This window comes from Dendrobium catenatum, unplaced genomic scaffold (assembly GCF_001605985.2).
Source record: "Dendrobium catenatum unplaced genomic scaffold, ASM160598v2 original_scaffold_59640, whole genome shotgun sequence".
In the NCBI taxonomy this organism is placed as follows: domain Eukaryota; kingdom Viridiplantae; phylum Streptophyta; class Magnoliopsida; order Asparagales; family Orchidaceae; genus Dendrobium; species Dendrobium catenatum.
Window position 1 is genome coordinate 518,649 of NW_021378092.1, and position 18,563 is coordinate 537,211.

Consider the following 18,563-nt stretch of genomic DNA (forward strand, 5'->3'; position numbering starts at 1 on the left):
ATACTCACATATATAAAGGCACAAGGCTCGCCAAGACTCGTTTACAAGTTACAAATCCCCATATGAAAATCTCACATATAATAGCGACAAATAACATTGCTCTAAATATAGCAATCTCACAAAAGAACAACTGAAAATCATGCTACAGCCACTGCTTCACCCTTTTTTTTTTTTAATAAATAATTCCAAACCGCTACCTCATCATAGATGTAAATCTAATAACACAGAGAAATCCATCCAACCAAGACACCGCACCAATAAATTTCTTATATATTATAATAATTAATTAAGTGTACTTATGCATGAATATAGCATGTACAATGGCATTAAGTTTTCATGAGTTGGTGAGAGTATCGCGTTTATCGTAAAAGTAACCTTATAGCTTAGGGCATAAATCACTTCCAACTTCAAACTGTTAATCAAATAACCAAATGATCTTACTTCCTAAATGCAACTAAAGAAACCTTAAATGGAGAGAGCAGGTAACCTAACCCCCTCAATCCTTAGATGACAAAGTATGAGAGGAAAAGAATAGTGCGAACAGGAAAGATAAAAGCAATGAGAGCACAAAAGAGAGAGGATGAGAGCCGATGACTGAGTAGAGAGTGAATAAGGAGTTCGATGCTATTGCAATGGAATTGGTTATCAGTCTCAATCTATGTTGCACGGATACGCCTATTTACGAGGCATGCTGTGTCGGACACGTGTCGGATACGGATACGCCTCTGATACGGCACGAATACGTGTCGGATACGGCCTTGCCGTGTCCAATTAAAATATTATTTAAATTTAATCGAACACGCGTATTGGATACGCGTGTCCTATAAAAAACAAAAACAAAACAGAGCCGTAATTTTTCCTATTCATTTTGGCTATCTGCTCGATATCTCTATTCATTTATGCGGCTTAAACATTTCGGCGAGCTAGGTTTTTCGTTTCCGCACAGGTGTTCGTCTTTTTCGTTATAGTCGAAAGAGCGGCTCGACGACGCGAGCATAGAAGCGGACAGCATCATCCTTCGTCGAAAAAGAGGCTCTACGACGCGAGCATCAAAGCCGACAGAATCCTTCGTTGACGGAGCTCGACAACACGGACAGTGAAGGCGACGTGAGCATTGAAGGTTCGTTTAATTCGTTCTTCGTTTTCTTAATCGTAGGCTCAGTAATAGAACTCGGTACCGCTTGGTACTCGGTACCGCTTAGTACTCAATACCGCTCAGTACTACTCGGTACCGCTCGGTACTGAGCGATACTAGAACTCAGTACAGCTCGATATCAGAACTCGGTACCGCTCGGCACTGCTCGGTACAGAGGGGTACCGAATGGTACCAAGCAGTATCGAGAAGGTAGAGAAAACATTAAAGCAACTCTTATAATAAAAATTTGTTCCCCGCCAGGGGCCAGCGCCCCCTTGGACCCCCAGCATAGGTGCAATATATCTACACTTTTAATTAAAATTTTTCATGTTTCAAATTTATGTGCATTAATTTATGTCGATCATTCATAAGATAATGAGCTCTAGTGGTGTAGGAATTGGGTCTACTGATGGTCCAACAGAGACCAATATTGATGATAACAAATCTCTGTGGGGTTATGTGACAAAAATAGGTAAAATGTCAGAAGAGGTGGCAATATTGTATTTAAATGCAATTGTTTTATGATAACAAATCTCTGTGGGGTTATGTGACAAAAATAGGTAAAACGTTAGAAGGGGGTGGCAATATTGCATTTAAATGCAATTTTTGTAATGTCACATACAAATGATCATATTATAGAGTGAAAGCTCATTTGTTGAAGATTAGTGGTCATGAAATTAAAGTATGTCCAAATATAAGCTCATCACAAATGGCTGAATTACAAAAAAAAAATCAGTGAAGCTGAGCAAAGGAGTAAAAAAGAGCTTCCAAAATATATTCCACTTCCAAGCACTCATGCTTCATATCCTTCATCATCTTCTTCAATTAGAAGTGATGAAAATACTATAAATAAAGAACCTTTTTGGATGGAGGGATTTGAACCAAAAAGAAGAAAACATGTTGTAGATAGTGCTTTGGAAAAAGCATTTAATTTACAAATGAGATAACAACTAGATGGGGAAATAGTTAGAATGTTTTACTTAGCTGAACTTCCTTTTAACCTAGTAAGGAATCCATTACAAAAATATCTTTACCTATGCATGCAATAATAATTGCAGGATACGTGCCACCAGAATATAATATCATTAGAACAAAGTTGTTGCAAAAAGAGAAGGATAATATTGAGAAGTTGCTCGAGCCAACTATAGGAGTTTGGAAGGAAAAAGGAGTTACTTTGGTTTGTGATGGATGGACAGATCCACAAAAAAGACCACTTATCAACTTCATGGCTGTAATAGAGAGCTATCATATGTTTATCAAAGCTGTAAACTGTGAAAGATAATACAATGATAAGTTCTTCATTGCTAATTTAATCAAATAAGTTATCATGATGGTGGGGCCTTCAAACATCATCCAGGTCATTACTGATAATGCACCTGTTTGTAGAGCTGTAGGTCTACTTGTAGAGCAAGTCTATCATTATATTTTCTGGACACCATGTATTGTGCATACGCTTAATCTTGCCTTAAAACACATTTGTCCAGCTAAGAATACTGAGGCAAACAAAATCGCCTACAATGAATGTCATTGGATCACAGTGATTGCTGGAGATGCAGCTGTAATTAGGAGGATCCTCAAACAGTTTTTCCACAGAAAGATTTAGAAATTTCAAAAGATTTAGAAATTTCAAATATGAGGAAGACATTTTTGAAATGTTATTTTCCAAATAAGGAGGAGAGAAGAAGTGTCAATATTGAGCTTGCTAAATTTTTTGGTTATTTAGAAGACTTTGGGGACCAAGAGTCATTGCGTGATAAGTGGAGAATTGATCTAAAAATGTGATGGATTATACATGGAACATCAGCACCTCTACTTCAAACAACAACAACAACAACATCAAGCCTTTATCCCACTACGTGGGATCGGCTACATGAATCCTTTTTCTCCATTGTGTCCTATTAAAAGTCAAATTCTCGTTTAAATCTAATAAAGAAAGGTCAATCCTAATATTTTCTAACCAAGTCTTTTTAGGTCTGCCTCTACCTTTCTTAACATAAGTCAAATCTACTACCTCTACTCTCCTAACCGGGTCATTGGAAGGCCGTCGTTTTATGTAACCAAACCATCTAAGGCGACTCTCTCTAATCTTATCTTCTACTAGATCTATTACAACTTTTTCACGTATATGCTCATTTCGTATCCTATCTCTAAGGGTAAAGCCACTCATCCAACTGAGCATCCTCATCTCTACCACACTTAACTTAGTATTATGCTTCTCTTTTAATGGCCAACATTCAGCACCATAAATAAGGCAATTATTAACTCCTTTTCTTTTCAGAAACTCTCCATAACACTTCTCTTGTAAACTTTATCATATTGCTTTTTCTAAATCAAGTAAATATCATATGTAGATCCTCCTTATTTTCTCTATATTTCTCCATCAAACCTCTTAATAAATGTTATATGGCTTCCATGTCGACTCTACCCGGCATGAATCTAAATGATTTTGAGAAAAATTAGTATTTCACACCACAACCTTATGCTCCATAACTCGCTCCATAGTTTTAAAGTATGACACATTACTTAATTCCTCTATTAATTTCGCATATCTTGTGCATTTCACCTTTATTCTTAAAATAGAATTAACACACTCATTCTCCACTCATCTGACATCTTTTTAGTCTTCAAAATAGTATAAAAAGTTTAGTAAGCTAAGAATTTCCTTCATCCCTAAGGCGATTTCGCACTCTATTGAAATCATCATTGTCCAACAGCTTTTCCACCCTTCATTTTCTTTAAAAGCCTCTCTAACTTCGGTTTAATTAATACGCAGATAAAAACAAAAACTTTATTATTCATTTGGGTATCTAAGCTCATAATAGTCAACTTAGTTTCACAATTTTCATTAAAAAGTTTAAGCAAATATCTCATATCCACCTTTATTGATATCATCTTCTAAGAAAAGTATTTTTTGATCTTCACCTTAATACACTTTATTGAACTAAATTCCTATTACTACTTCTTATCTCTTTTGCTGGCTAAAATTATACATATATCTTTCTCCCTCCTTAGTACTAATAATTATATAAATCAGCTAATAGCTAAGGGTTTTTGCATCGCAGTATTGCTTTTTTAGATTCTTACGAGCCTCTTTATATCTTTCCCAATTATCAGAATTTTTAAATTAAACTAATTTTTATAACAAATTTTTTTATTCTTAATCTTTTCTTGCAATTGGATTTCCACCACCAACTATTTTTGACTATTATGGACTTTTCTTTTGATACTCAAAGTACATCTTTGCGCAATATTCTTAATATCAATAGCCCACTTTTCCCAATAACATTAGTATCCTCATAGCACAGATAAAATCTTAAGATCTAAAATTTTACTCTCAAAAATATTTTTGTATTATTCTTTAAATGACCTTCATCTAATCCTAGATATCGTTTTCTCTTTATTTTATATTATCTATCCCTTTATCTTAAAGTCCAAACTAAATTAATCGATGTTTGTTGTAACATAAAAATTTTCACTCGGAATAACTTTACAATCTTTGCAATCTAAACGATCTAATTTTCTTATAAGAAAATAGTCAATCTGGGTTGTACTATATCCATTTTTATAAGTGATGAGATGCTCATTCCTTTTCTTAAATAAGCTATTAGCAATTGAAAAATCATAAGTTAAACAAAAATTTAATATGGTCTTACCACCTTTCATTTATTGTTCCAAAACTATATCCATCATGAATGCTTTTAAAATCATCTACCTCCCTACCAACATGTCCATTTAAATCTCCTCTAATAAAAACTCTTTCTTCTAGAGGTATCTTTTATAATAATTCTTCTAAGTCATTCCAAAAATTTAATTTAGAACTCATATCCAAACCTACTTGAGGAGCATAAGTACTTATAATATTAACAATCTTATCATCAAAAATAATCTTTAAAGCTATAATTCTATCTCGAATCCTATTAATTTTTATAACATTATCATTCAAACTCTTATCTATAATAACACCTACACCATTTCTAGTACGACTCATGCCCGAGTGCCAAAGTTTAAATCCTAAACTATCAATTTCCTTAGCCTTCTCTCCAATCCATTTAGTTTCCTGAATGCACAAAATATTTATCTTCATATGAATCATAATATCTATTAACTCCATTAATTTTTCTGTAAGGGAACCTATATTCCAAGTTCCTATCCTAATTTTAGTTTCATGGACTAGCTTCTTTGCCCACATCCGTCCTTGATGTGGGAACCCTTGCCTATTTAACACTGCAACCGGGCGCCGGTGCAGCGGCCCTTGCACACTTCTCACTGTATTCAGGCCATACAACGCGTTGCTTCCAGGGGACGCCCTAGCATTAACACAATTTTTTAAAGGATTCTTGTCATTATTATTCGACAAGTTTTATGCTGGCTGTCGACTACCTAACGCAACCCTCCACTTTTCTCATCCAGCACCTCTACTTCAAACAATCGCCATAAAATTGCTTGGCCAAGTTTCATCATCATCTTGTTGTGAAAGAAATTGGAGCACATACTCGTTCATCTAATCAATGAAGAGAAATAAAATTAATTCACAACGGGCTGAAGATTTAGTTTATGTGCATACAAACCTTCGGCTTCTCTCAAGAAAAATTTCAACTTATATGGAAGGAAATAATAGGATGTGGGATGTTGCTGGAGATGGATTTGAATCTCTTGAGGATATGGGAATATTAGAAATTGCTAATCTTTCACTTGATGAGTCTGAATTGGAAGCTATGATATTCATTGAAGATGATATAGAAATTCAAAGACAAACCACTAAAGAAGCTAATCCTATCATTCATTCTATTGAATAGTTCAAACTTCATTTGCTGGAAAATTTATGTTTATGTTTTTGTTGTTGTACTAGACATTTAAATATTTAATGCTTACTTTTATTTTGATATTATAAGATACAATGCTACAAATGATGTTGCTTTCAATCTTTTTGGTCATTTCAAATATTATGCTTTGATTAATTTGTTATTTTTATATATGATTTATATATTATAATGTCGTATCCGCACTGTATCTGTATCATGTATTTTTAAGAATTGCCGTGTCCCGTATCCGTATCGTGTCGTATCCGTGTCGCTATATTCGTATCGGTGCAACATTGGTCTCAATGTTAGTGGTTATCAGTGAGATTGAGGATACGAGAAGGTAATTCACACTCAAAACATCTTTCTAACTTCCCCCTCCTTCAGCCCTTCATCAACCCTTAGATTGCACATAAAAAATAAAAAATAAAAAATAAAAAACCCTTAGATTGCACATGGTTAAGCCTTCAGCTGAGGGCTTTCCAATGACAATAGTACCGGTGTTCCTTCTCTTTACATTCCTCTCCCCTGTGAATTAGATCAGAGCCTAATTTCATAAAAGCTCCATGTCGTAATCCCAACTAGCATTTAAACTAACACATGACTAGCTTGCCAGTTCAAATTAATTCTTGTTTAAGATAAGGGTGGGAAAACCGAAACTTGAGAATTGGGAATAATTCCTAAAATCATGCTCTTGAAAAAAGAAACTTAATTTCATGATTAGAGAGATAGTGAATGTAGAATTTTTTAGGGTTTTATACAATTCCTTTGTTTAGGAGTGATCAATGGGGCCTTTGCCTGTACTTGTACACATTAGGACTAGAAAGCATTGATTTGTCTCGTGCGCGGTAGATATTGTGCTTGACCTGCATTATATTTTATAAGGTTTTCCGTTACCAAGGGCTCGTTGGTCTGGCTTTTCACCTACTTATGCAGCTTTTTTATTGTTTTTGAAAGCAACTTTTTAGTATAATTTTTTTTTGAACTAGGAATTTTTATACTAAAAAGCTGCTTTAGAAAACATTAAGAATGCCGCCCCAAACGAAACATTAATTGTCTAAATTCGTTTATTTGCATGTAACTATTGCATTAGTATATGTGTTATACAGATTTAACTTGATGAATATATGGTAGCTATATGAACATTTCAAATTACACCACGGTGAACGCTGATTTTTCTTGGCAATTCACATTGTTATGTTTATATATAGTTACTGGTAATATTGGTATTTTTTCTCGAGACTTTAAGCATTTAAATTTTTACATGTTAAACTTATGGAAGCATCTCATGCATTGAGTGAATTAATAGAACTACAGAAGTGATAGAATGGTTAATAGACTAAAGAAAGGAAACTTCATTAAAAAGATGAGCAACCAAATGAAATATACAAATGAGGAGAGTATGGTCATCAAAGATTGCATCTTACGATTTGCCATCACCAAATTTCCACCATTCTGGTTCATACCATTTGTGGCTCCTGCATACAATCATGAATAAATCAATATAAATAACAAATGAACACCCATCAACAATCCTATTGAAGATAAAATACAAAGCACTCAAGTATTTTACTCACAACTCAGAGAAAACTTCACCAGACTTCATACATCCAATATAGACACGAGGCTTGTCCATATAAGATGCAAGCATAGCTCCAAATCCATCTATAAAAATTAGTAAGCCGCATTGCATTAATATTAAATCAATTACAAAGATGAGTGAGCATGTATGCATATGATCCTTATAGGATCAAAAGAATGGTTGTTCAGGATTACATGCCCAAGGAAACAATGATTTGGCACTTATATGGCGCTTCTAACATTTATTGGACTCAATAAACATGGACATAGACATCCTGACAAGCATGCTGTTTGGCATATCCATAAAAATACCTCTCTCTCTCTCTCTAGCTACAATGACTGCCCCCTGGCTGAGTTTTAGGTATGGCATCATCTTGAGAAATAAAGTAGAATTAAATGAATTCATTACTAACGAGAATTTTTGTTAATAAGTTCCCACCAAACCCATGCCATGCCGTGCAGCAAGCAACACCTTATGGTTCAACCACCATGTGACAGTAACCTAAGCAGCATCAAATTTGTAATATCTTCTCTCTCCCTATCTTGAAGCTTCAACCATTCTTACTCAATCTCCATTATTAATTTCTGCATCCCTTAGAATTTTCGGACGATAGACAGAAAGAAAAATTTGCATGTTTAATTTCACCCATGTTACTCGATGTAAGTTTACTTAATCCTTTGAAACATAATTTTTTCTATGGTAAGCGAGTAGGTGAAACTTTATTATTAAGTTTTTCATTCACTACTGTCCCCTTATCTCTAACCCCAGTATCATTGCTTCATAGATCTTTCATGCTGATTTACCCAGTAAATGACAATTTCAAAGATAACTGAGACAAAAATGCAATCTAATCTCAATAGGATAGCTAGCTGCAAGAGAGAGAACACTAGAGCAAGTAAAATGGGTGAAACTGAACAGCCAAGAATCCACTGCATATGAAAGAGCACCAAGTATACCTAGAGCATGAAGCTCCTATCAATGTAGGGGAATAAGGAACCGTTGATGTTCAGAGCATTACCCTTTGTATTTGCAAAGCTGTTTCAGTGCACCAAGCAATAGACATAACAATTATTCACAAGTAAATAGTATCATAATTTTAAAGGCTTCGGGTTTTTTTTTTTTTTTTTTTTTTTGGGTTCCGGGTTTTTTTTTTTTTTTTTTTGACCCTTCTAAACCTGACTTAAAAGTTTCATATTCCACAAAAATATATTTTCCAAAGATTATTCAAAGTTTGGATTCTACTGTTAAGTCTAGATTTTTAGTCTTAGCTTTCTACTAAGGTTTAATAAGCAATTCAAAGTTACCCACTTAGTCGGTCCTTTATCATTTTCTGGCCTCTTTGTAAGAGATTCTAATTAGAAAAACTTATCACATATAGTGATAATAGCCTAACAGAAATTTCAAGTTTATTTTCAAATATTCACAAGCATATGAGCAAGAGAAGTTTTATTAATTCTTGAAGCCATTACGATAAAATGCTTAATAGGTTAAATAGATTTTTTATGCTAACATTTTTATCATGAAACAAAATACAAAAACAAGGTGTTCTTACCAATATTAACATAAATATTGTCATTAACCTTAGCATAGAACTCAGCATCCCACTTGTCTGCAGCATGAACAAAAAACAATTTCGTTTTTTTGGGGAGTTCTTCAGAAGCTTCCACATGATCATCCTGGTAGAGGGAAAAGAATGTTTGTTATGATGAATACACCACAGAAAGTAGAATTTGGCAAATATTATAAATAAAACAGAATTTAAGTAAATTGTCCAACATGAATATTGGCACTAAAAACAAAAAGCAAGGTGGCATCTAATTAAGATGTTCCCTACTAATGATAGAAAGGGACCTCAAATAACTCATTAGAAACACCCCAGTATGTGCATTGGTAAACAATGACCTCAATAATCAGTACTGAAATATCAAAAATAGACCATAAGGTTGAATATTTCCCAAATTATGCAGCGGAGCTGATTAAATTGATGATTTCAATTGTCCTTTGAAAGCAAGCAAGACTTTTAGCAAATTTATCAAAATCCGACATCTCTAGCCCTAGACTTATAAAACAGGTTCATATCCACAGGAGAGTTCAACGCAAGGTTTAAAATTGCGTAACTGCGCCTCGAGGCGGTTTTCGTCCGTGAGGCGAGGCGTAAGCCTCGAGGCGGTCTGAGGCGTAAGCCTCACGAACACAGAATTGCGTAAATGAAAAATTAAGGATTTTATAAACCATGGTTCAACGCATGGGTGTTGATAGATTTGACTGAAGGTGATGATAAATATATGCTAAAGGATAAAGTTGGATTCATATAATGACAGTACTACTCTTAGACTCTTCTGCTGCACTTCAATGTGTAATACATTCTGTAGGGTGTAAAAATTCGGGCGAAAGAGTTTGTCCAAGGTAAAAATTTCAAAAAGTAGATTAAATTGCAGGTAAGACATTGCCCAAAGATTTCACCCTCATTTAGTGAGGATTTTGTGATATGGTTCCAGGTTTCTTATCAGTGTAAACTTTTATAGTAGCTTACCCCTTCTAATAATGAGGAAAATCTTTTGATTAACATAGTTGATAGATGTTAAATCGATAGTTTATAGTAGCAGCAATTTTAAGTTGATTGAGTAAAATATACCATCATTAGCTTGAAGGAAATGGAGGGAGGAATGATGACGAAACCGATCAAGTACTGATGTTTCAATCGTCTCAAGTTGTCATAGACCTTGATCTAATTAGTCAGCTGAGGTAGAAGACCCAATATGACAAAAGGATTCTTGCTAGCAACCAGGAGTTGGATTGTCCAACGGGGCCTTATAGACCAAGGTAAAATGCTGGTCTAAGGAGCAATTTTAAGTCCACTTTAGTTGATAGAGGACTTTATGCCTGTGTATTCCATAATTCACCACTCAGAGAATTTAGGGGCATTAGGAAACTTACAGGCTCTAGATGTGACTGAAATTTAATGGTTTCGTTTTGTGGCGAAACTACCCAATTAGAGGGTTACGATAATAATCATTATTTAGCGATGTCATTTGGCATCAAAACCACCCAATTAAATGGCACATGTGATATCCATAATAGCGTGCGATCTTTTGAGAGAGAGAGAGATCATAACAATACGTTTGATATGACACTAGCTCTTTCTGAGCTGAGATTAATCTTAAATTTACCTCTTGACAAATTATTGCGAGAGGTAATGGATATTTTCTTTAATCTCTAAGATGGTTAACTTCACTTGAATGTCTTGAATTTTGTAATTACTCTTTTTAAAATTTAAAGCTTAATTCGGATTTGAGCCCCAAATATCTTGCTTTGAATTTAGGAAAATTTTGAATTTATATTATTTTATCCCGCATTGCATTTTGACCTTCATATACAAATGTTAGCAAATTTACCAGAGCACATCTAGTTGATTTTGTGTTTGATGCTTGGCACATTTGAGGGCAAGCAAGCATCTTGAGGCACTCAATGTACAAATATGATTTTGTAACTATTCAAATTTAATTTCATGCATGAACATTTTGGTTACTAAATGGGTAAAAGCATTTTTATTTGAGCTTTAATATCCTCATTTTGTCCGCTTGAAGTCAATATTACAAATCCAACAACAATTTTCATGAATTGGAAGGTTTTCACATGTTCAATATTTGCATTTTAAGGGGATAGGCTTCACTATGAGGAATTATTTCTTTCTTCATAAATAGGGATGGTATGACCAAAATGTGATCAGAGTTTTTTTTTTTTTTTTCATTTTTAGTGAAATGGATTTTACTTGAGGAATCATTACTCTCTCCCTTTTGTTATACATAAGGGAGTTCTCTTTAAATCACACTCGCATTGAAATAAGCTCACAAGATGCATTATTGATTCTAAAAATAGATAAGAATTTTAGCTTCACTCTCTAGTGAGATTTCAAATTCCTTGTACTACATGTTTTCATTAAATTTTTATTCCATTATGCTCTTTCAAGGCAGCAAATTTTGCAATTGAGGCTCTCATTTTAGTTCTTAGCTTGCACTTATATTTCTTTTTATTGCATTTATGTCTAAAAAGTCACCTTTTTTTTCTTATTTGCAAGTTAGTTGAGAAAAACATCAGTTGCCTCTCAACATCTACCCCTCATAAGAGATGTCTATGAAAAGTCTAGGCTTGTCCATCATGCCAAGGAAAACATACATGGATGACTTTCTAGGAAACAACAGTCATAGCGTTTAAAACCCAAGACACTAAAAGCACGTACTGCGTAAGAAAAGCACAAAAAATTAAAATTCGCAACATAATATATCCCCTTCAGCTAAGAAAAGTGCATGGCACTTAACCATTGAATCACAATGTTGCCTACGAGTTTCCCAACCATGCTATGAAAGGTGCACACAACTTCTTCTTGTCATGCCAAGCACAGCACAATAAGATCTTAGGAGTTTTGAGAGGAGTATTATATACTTCTGCGCACAAGACGATTGTAATAATAAAGAGGCAATAAGATTGCTGCGGTGAGAATCAAAACACATAAATTTTCCTTTCTCTTTCTTTTTTTTTTGGTTTAGAGAGAGGAAGAGAGAGAGAGAGAGAGAGAGAGAGAGAGAGAGAGAGAAAGAGTAAGAAGGGTAAGTAAGTGACAAAGTAAAAAAGAGATATTGATAGCAAAGAGAGAGAGAGGGAAGAAGAGGGTAGTGGTTGTGAAGTTGAGAAGCGAAAAAAACTAATTAAAGGGGAAATGAGAGAGAGAGAGGGAGAGAGAGAGAGAGAGAGAGAGAGAGAGAGAAAGAGTAAGAAGGGTAAGTAAGTGACAAAGAGAGTAAAAAAGAGATATTGATAGCAAAGAGAGAGAGAGGGAAGAAGAGGGTAGTGGTTGTGAAGTTGAGAAGCGAAAAAAACTAATTAAAGGGGAAATGAGAGAGAGAGAGGGAGAGAGAGAGAGAGAGAGAGAGGGTGAATAAAAATGGTGTGAGTTGATTTCCTCCGAGCTTAGGTTGACAATGCAAAGGGTCATTGGGGAGAAGTAGCCGTATGGAGGTTGAAGGTTTGCTATAGCTATTTGTGGACGAGGATAATTTGATGAGTTAGGATTACTGTTATAGCAGTTTGAGTTGTGCGATGGAATGATTTCACAATAGAATTTGTTGTTGATGACATAAGCAAGGGTTGCGATTGGTTGATGTTGAAGGAATAGAAAAGAGGAATTTAGATTAAACAGAAATGGGTTGTATAGGTTCATACGCAGTGAAACAAGTGACCTTGTCATCAATGATTAAGATATCGAGTTCAACGGGATGCATGAGGTGACCATGAGCTTAAGCAAGAAATAGGAATGGCTTTGTATTTGCATGGGAGTGGCTTACCGATGATGAGGAAGCGACTGGTGAGAGTGCAAGCGAACTGCAGCATAGGAGTAGTGGCGTCAAGTGATGGCAGTGTTGGTTCGACAAAGGAAGAAATGAAGAGAAATTCATGAGGACTGCCATTGGAGGGTTTCCAAAAGGATTTTTGAAAGAAGGGAGAGCACTCAGAGGAGACGGGGTAGAACATGTTACTTCCCTAAGTCTTTAGCTTGGAGAGAAAGAGAATAAGATGAGGGTTTTCGAGAGTAGGGGAGAATGACAAAGAAAAAAAAAGGGAGAGCCATTGGTGAGTAATGATTTTGTCATTTTTGAGATGGAGACGAGAAAAGAGTTTGTGGTTTGTGTACAGGGCAACGGGAGGAGATAATGGTATGGGACAAAGTCATGTGCACTTTTGGAGAAAGATAAAAGGAGAGGGAATGGGCTAATGCAACAGATTTAAAAGGTAAACAGCCAGCAATACACAATATACTATATATATTAAAATTGCACATAAAGAAGGCGCGCCTCTGCGCAATTTGACCCAAAACCGCCTCGAGGCTTAGGCAATTCCTTCCTGGCAGAGGCGATACGGCCTCACTTGAACTGAGGCAGCGTCGCTCAGAGGCGCACATTGCGCATTCTCTGTCGCTGAGCCGCGATAACGCCTCAAAGTAAGTTGCTTAGCATACGACTCAGTCATTATGAAAACTCCCAAAAACGAAACAAATCCCACCATAAAACCCAACCCCAACACACTTCATCACCCAACCCACCCCACAACCCAGCGTAAACGCCTCAAGCATACATGCTCTCAGTCATTCTAGATACAAGCTCTTTCTCCAACGGTACATGTACGACTATGCTCAACAACACAACAAACACCCCACACAAACCTAAACACAAACCCCAACACTAAATAGACGAGGATAAACACCCACCGACCGCTCCAGACTACTCCATTTGCTCAATGAAAATATACAGCTAAACCAAAACGGTATTTGAACATCCCACCCATCACACAACACCAACCAGACACCCCAACCACAAACAATAAAACCAAAAAAAAACAACCACACTCAAATCCAGGTACTGCTTAGGGTACATTGTCCAGAGCAGAGGTACCGCTCCAGTACGCTTAGGTACACATCGTCCGGTGGAGAAGAGGTACTGCTAAGGAACATGCTCCAGGTACCACTCGGTATCTTCCCTAAAAATATTACGAAACTTCAAAACAAATAGATTTTTTCAAAATTACTTTACATAAAATTTTGTTCCGGGGCGTGCCCCCGAAAATCCTGCAGGGGGCAGCGCCCCCTTGGGACCCCCGACAGTCCGGCATATTGTTCTATTTCATCATCTTTGTAATAGTTGTTAGTGTTAGTCTACTTGTTCATGAGTGCCATGCCTTTGAATTTGGGAAGACATTGGGACTCTATTGGAGAGGAGGAAGGGTGAGAAGATTCCCTGAAGACCCATTCTAAATGGACATGATTGGATGTGTATATATGTTCTTTTCTTTGTATTTTGGGAGTTTTGAGTAGACTAATATTTGTGGTTTTTGATACTTGGACCATGATTTTTTTTGTATTTATTTTCTTCTTTCCCCTAATTTTAATTTGTCCATTTAGATGTTTTTAATTTGTATGATTAGAATCTCACTATTTTACTTGCTTAAAACCCTTTAAATTACTCATTTACGCAATTCTTGTCGGTGAGGGCTTACGCCTCACACCGCCTCGCGGAGACTTACGCCTCACCTCAACAGACGAAAAAACGCCTCGAGGCTTATTTACACAATTTTACACCTTATATATATATATATATCTATATTATGTGGTGTGTGTGTGTGTGTGTGTGTGTGTTGACTTCTCTTGACAAATCTTTGTCTCTTGCACATTAAAATTTGTCCTAGCCTCATGTGTGGGCAAATCTTGTGTTTCACTTTCATGCAGTGAATATGATAATATGGGCCTTCTTTCATGTAATTTTGACATTCCAAACTCATTGGTGTTGTCCATTTCATGAAATGAGTGATGATTTTGATTACAATCGAGATATTTTGAACTAGATTTACATGATGTTGCGTCTATGATCCATTACTTTCATCAAATTATAAATAATCAATCATGGGGTTCCTTAGTAATTTCAACGCTACAGGCATCAACATAAGATGTTTGCAAATTAGGAGATAATTTACTGATTTTGACTATAGTCGAGATGTCTCAAACTAGACTTGCATGATACTACGTCCATTGTTCGCCATCTTAATCATGCTTAGTCGAGTTGAATTGAGAGATAATCATAAAGATCAACATATACCCCCTAATTTCATACTTCATGGCTATCACTCTAGACCATTTCAATCACTTCAATTCTTTGCTTGCCAAAAAGTACTTGTAAAAGAGTATCATGCATGGATTAAAAAGGCAATCGAGGTGCACAAGGGGCTTAAGGCTTAAGCCTCACTAGTTCTAGTGAAGCATACACCTTTTTCATATAGGTGCATGCCTCCAAGCTTAATGCCTCGAGGCATTTTGCGGTGGTACCTCAATTATAATAACATATTTTAGGATTTATTTTTTATATAATGGCAAATATTAGCCCCACAGTCCCCACTCACACGTGCGCGAGTAGCTGCACTTCGACTTGGAATGGGATAGGTCTTGGGATAGGGTGGCTGAGAGCGAGTTCTTGTTCGACCCTCTTTGTTGTCATCCCTTCACCATCGTGCGACTGCATCTAGGGGTGTCAAAGAACAACCCAACCTACCATCCCTACCCAAAAAATCTATATTCAGGTTGACCTATTTAATATACGATTTAGGTTCGAGTTGCCATGCAAACCTGATTTTGACCTAAAAGTACCTCGTTAAATATTTTTTCCATTAAATTATTTTGCTTGCTAGTATGATGTTTTTTATTTTTTATCAACGAACCTAAACTCAATAATTTACAAGTTATTACAAAAAATTTAATCAAAATGACTTACGAGTAAAGTTCAGGTTCACCATTTTGACCCAATATATTAAATGAATCGAGCTCGAGTTGACTGGATTCAAGTTGGATCATTTTTTAGTCAGACCCGAACCTAACCCCTTAACCCATTTTAACACCTCTAACTACTTCCTCCAACAAAAAAGTGGGATCGGAGCAATACGAGATTGTCTTCATTCCTTCATTGTCAACCATTTCACTGTTAGGTGTGAAAGTTTCATTACTTCCGGAAACTGTCATTGCATCCTAGAACGAGCGGGGTTAGGTGCGAGAGGCCAGTTCAGTGCGAGATTCTTCTATTTGACATCTTTGGCTTTTTTTGGTCAGTGATTTTTTCTCCAAAATTAAGCAAGTTTGTTCACCCCTTATGCATGCATTGATATTTTATCAAAAGCTTGTTTTCAAATGCTGAAGATTGTTCTTTGAACATAAATACATGTTTGGTTGTTCAAAAGCCTTTTTTTCCTCCAAATTTAAGTAAGCTTGTTCTTTGAACGCATATATGCAATTGTTATTCATTAAGCATTCAATACTACTTAGGGATTATTTGGTTGTTTGAAAAGAATAATATATTTTGTGAAGATCATTATTTATTTGATGATGTTTTTATTGATTTCTTTGATTTATTAGAATGGCTAGTGGTGTAAGGAGAAAATATTTGGCTTAGAAATATGATACTCAAGTTGAAGTGTTGGGTGATGGTGCGAAAAAAATGTATGTTTGCATGAAATTCAATTTTTCTGAGAAGTAGATCACTAGAGGAATTAAGAGACATAATGATCACTTAGCTTGCACACATGTCAACGTTGAACCATATGTGAATTGGCTGATGAACTAAAAAAAGAATGAATTGACTATTTAAAGAAGTAGTCTACCATTAAAGAATCGACAAAAACATATGGAGAACCTGATTGGGAATAGCTCGTATTTCAATTTTTAATAGGTGGATCAAGTAGTGTAACTCCATTAGTTTCTTTTAGCAGAGGCACTCAAAGACTAATTGATAGATTTGTTTTGAAGAGAACACACCAACTGCTACAAAGGAACTTGCAAATAGAATATGATTAGACACTGCTAGGTGTTTTTATAAAAATATAATTTCATTAGGAGTTAATCATGGATCAATATGTTTCGATCAGTTGGAAATTATGGCCAAACATAGAGCTTCGTAGTATGTATGAGTTGAAGACCTGGATGTTAGATGAGTAGGTAAAGACAATAATAAGGATGGTTAATGAAGTGAAGAAGATATGAGATGAGACAATAGTGACGAATGTTAGATGGTTAGTCAGATATTTGACAGAGAATTATCACTAGCATTCTTATTAATAATACTTATGGTATTGTATTTCTAATATATGTTGATCTCCAACCTTTATGAAGGATGCGTAACTATTATTTCAAATGCAAAATAAGACTGTTGCATTGGTTGTTCAAGTTCTTACAGATAATACAAGTGCCTATAATACTATAGGGAGACTATTCTAATGGAGAAAATGAAGCATATCTAATGGACTCTGTGTTATTCATTATATTGATTTAATGCATGAGATGGAATAGTTGCCACAATACAAATCTACTTTTTTTAAAGGCAAAAATAGTAAACAAGTTCATTTATAATCACTTTTTGATGCTTAGTTTGACGAAGAATTCAGTGATAAAGAAAGTATTCAATCTACAATCATAAGATTTGTCACAACATATTTGACTTTGCAAAGATTTAGGGCGTTACAGTAGCAGTTAGAATATATTGTTTATGAAGAGTATGATAGAAATTCTTGGGCAACAAAACTAGAAGAGAAACAAGAGAAGAAAATTATTATGAAAGATAATTCTTTTGGGCATAGTACAAATCATGCTCTGAAGATAAACATACCTTTAGATAAAGTATTTAGAATGATTGATGGTGATAAAACCCTATCAATGTGATTTATCTATGAAGCTATAAATAAGGTTAAGGAAGATATAGCAAGAGATTTAGAAGAACAAGAAAGCACTTGTAAATAAATTTGGAAAACAATAGATAAAAAGTGGGATAATTAGTTACACTAGCACTACGCTATTACATATTATTTGAACCCCCAATTTATTATGATAAGAACTTCCGTATAGCAAAAAAATTAAAATTGATTTATATGCATGCATAGATAGACTTATTTTTGAACCTGTCAATTTCAAAGCAAATGATCAACTAGAGAATTTTCATTTGAATAATAAAATATTTAGATAGAGTACCTAAGCATGTTACAATATACACTTTTCTGATAAATTTGCATTCATTTATAATTTTAAATTTGAATGTTTATATTTAAACTTTTCTACTTTGATATAAGTTAATAATTTATTTTTTTATTACAACAACATCCAGCCTTTATCCCACTACGTGGGGTTGGCTACATGAATCTTTTTTTTTATTCAATATAAAAAATTGATGGGCTCAATTTAGAGATGATGTTCATGAATTTTAAATACTCGCAGTTAAAGTTTTTAACCTAACAAGTTTGGCTTTTGCATGTGAGTAATTATAGCACTTTCAATAAAATTCATATAAGGAGAAGGAATTGATTGACAATATAATATATGAATAAGCAGGTTTAAGTTATGTTTAACAAAAGATTGAAGGATATGTATATCAAATAATAGAGATAAAGAACTACTGATGATGAATTGGATCATTTAGTGATGACTAAGTATACATTGATGAATGAATAACATCTGAAAATAAAGAAA

The 18,563-nt window shown here is 34.9% G+C and overlaps 1 protein-coding gene across 3 annotated transcripts in view; it reads right to left on the reverse strand.

Moving 5' to 3' along the window:
* Positions 1 to 18,563, reverse strand: part of LOC110109692 (hydroxyproline O-galactosyltransferase HPGT1) — a 50,757-nt gene that overhangs the window by 9,988 nt on the left and 22,206 nt on the right. For all 3 annotated transcript variants that reach the window (XM_020840883.2, XM_020840886.2, XM_020840884.1), the window contains exons 7-9: positions 9,069 to 9,192; positions 7,512 to 7,599; positions 7,362 to 7,412 (exon numbers count right to left, since the gene is read on the reverse strand). In XM_020840883.2, coding sequence (XP_020696542.1) covers positions 7,362 to 7,412; positions 7,512 to 7,599; positions 9,069 to 9,192 — 263 coding nt within the window. The remainder of the gene's footprint in view (positions 1 to 7,361; positions 7,413 to 7,511; positions 7,600 to 9,068; positions 9,193 to 18,563) is intronic.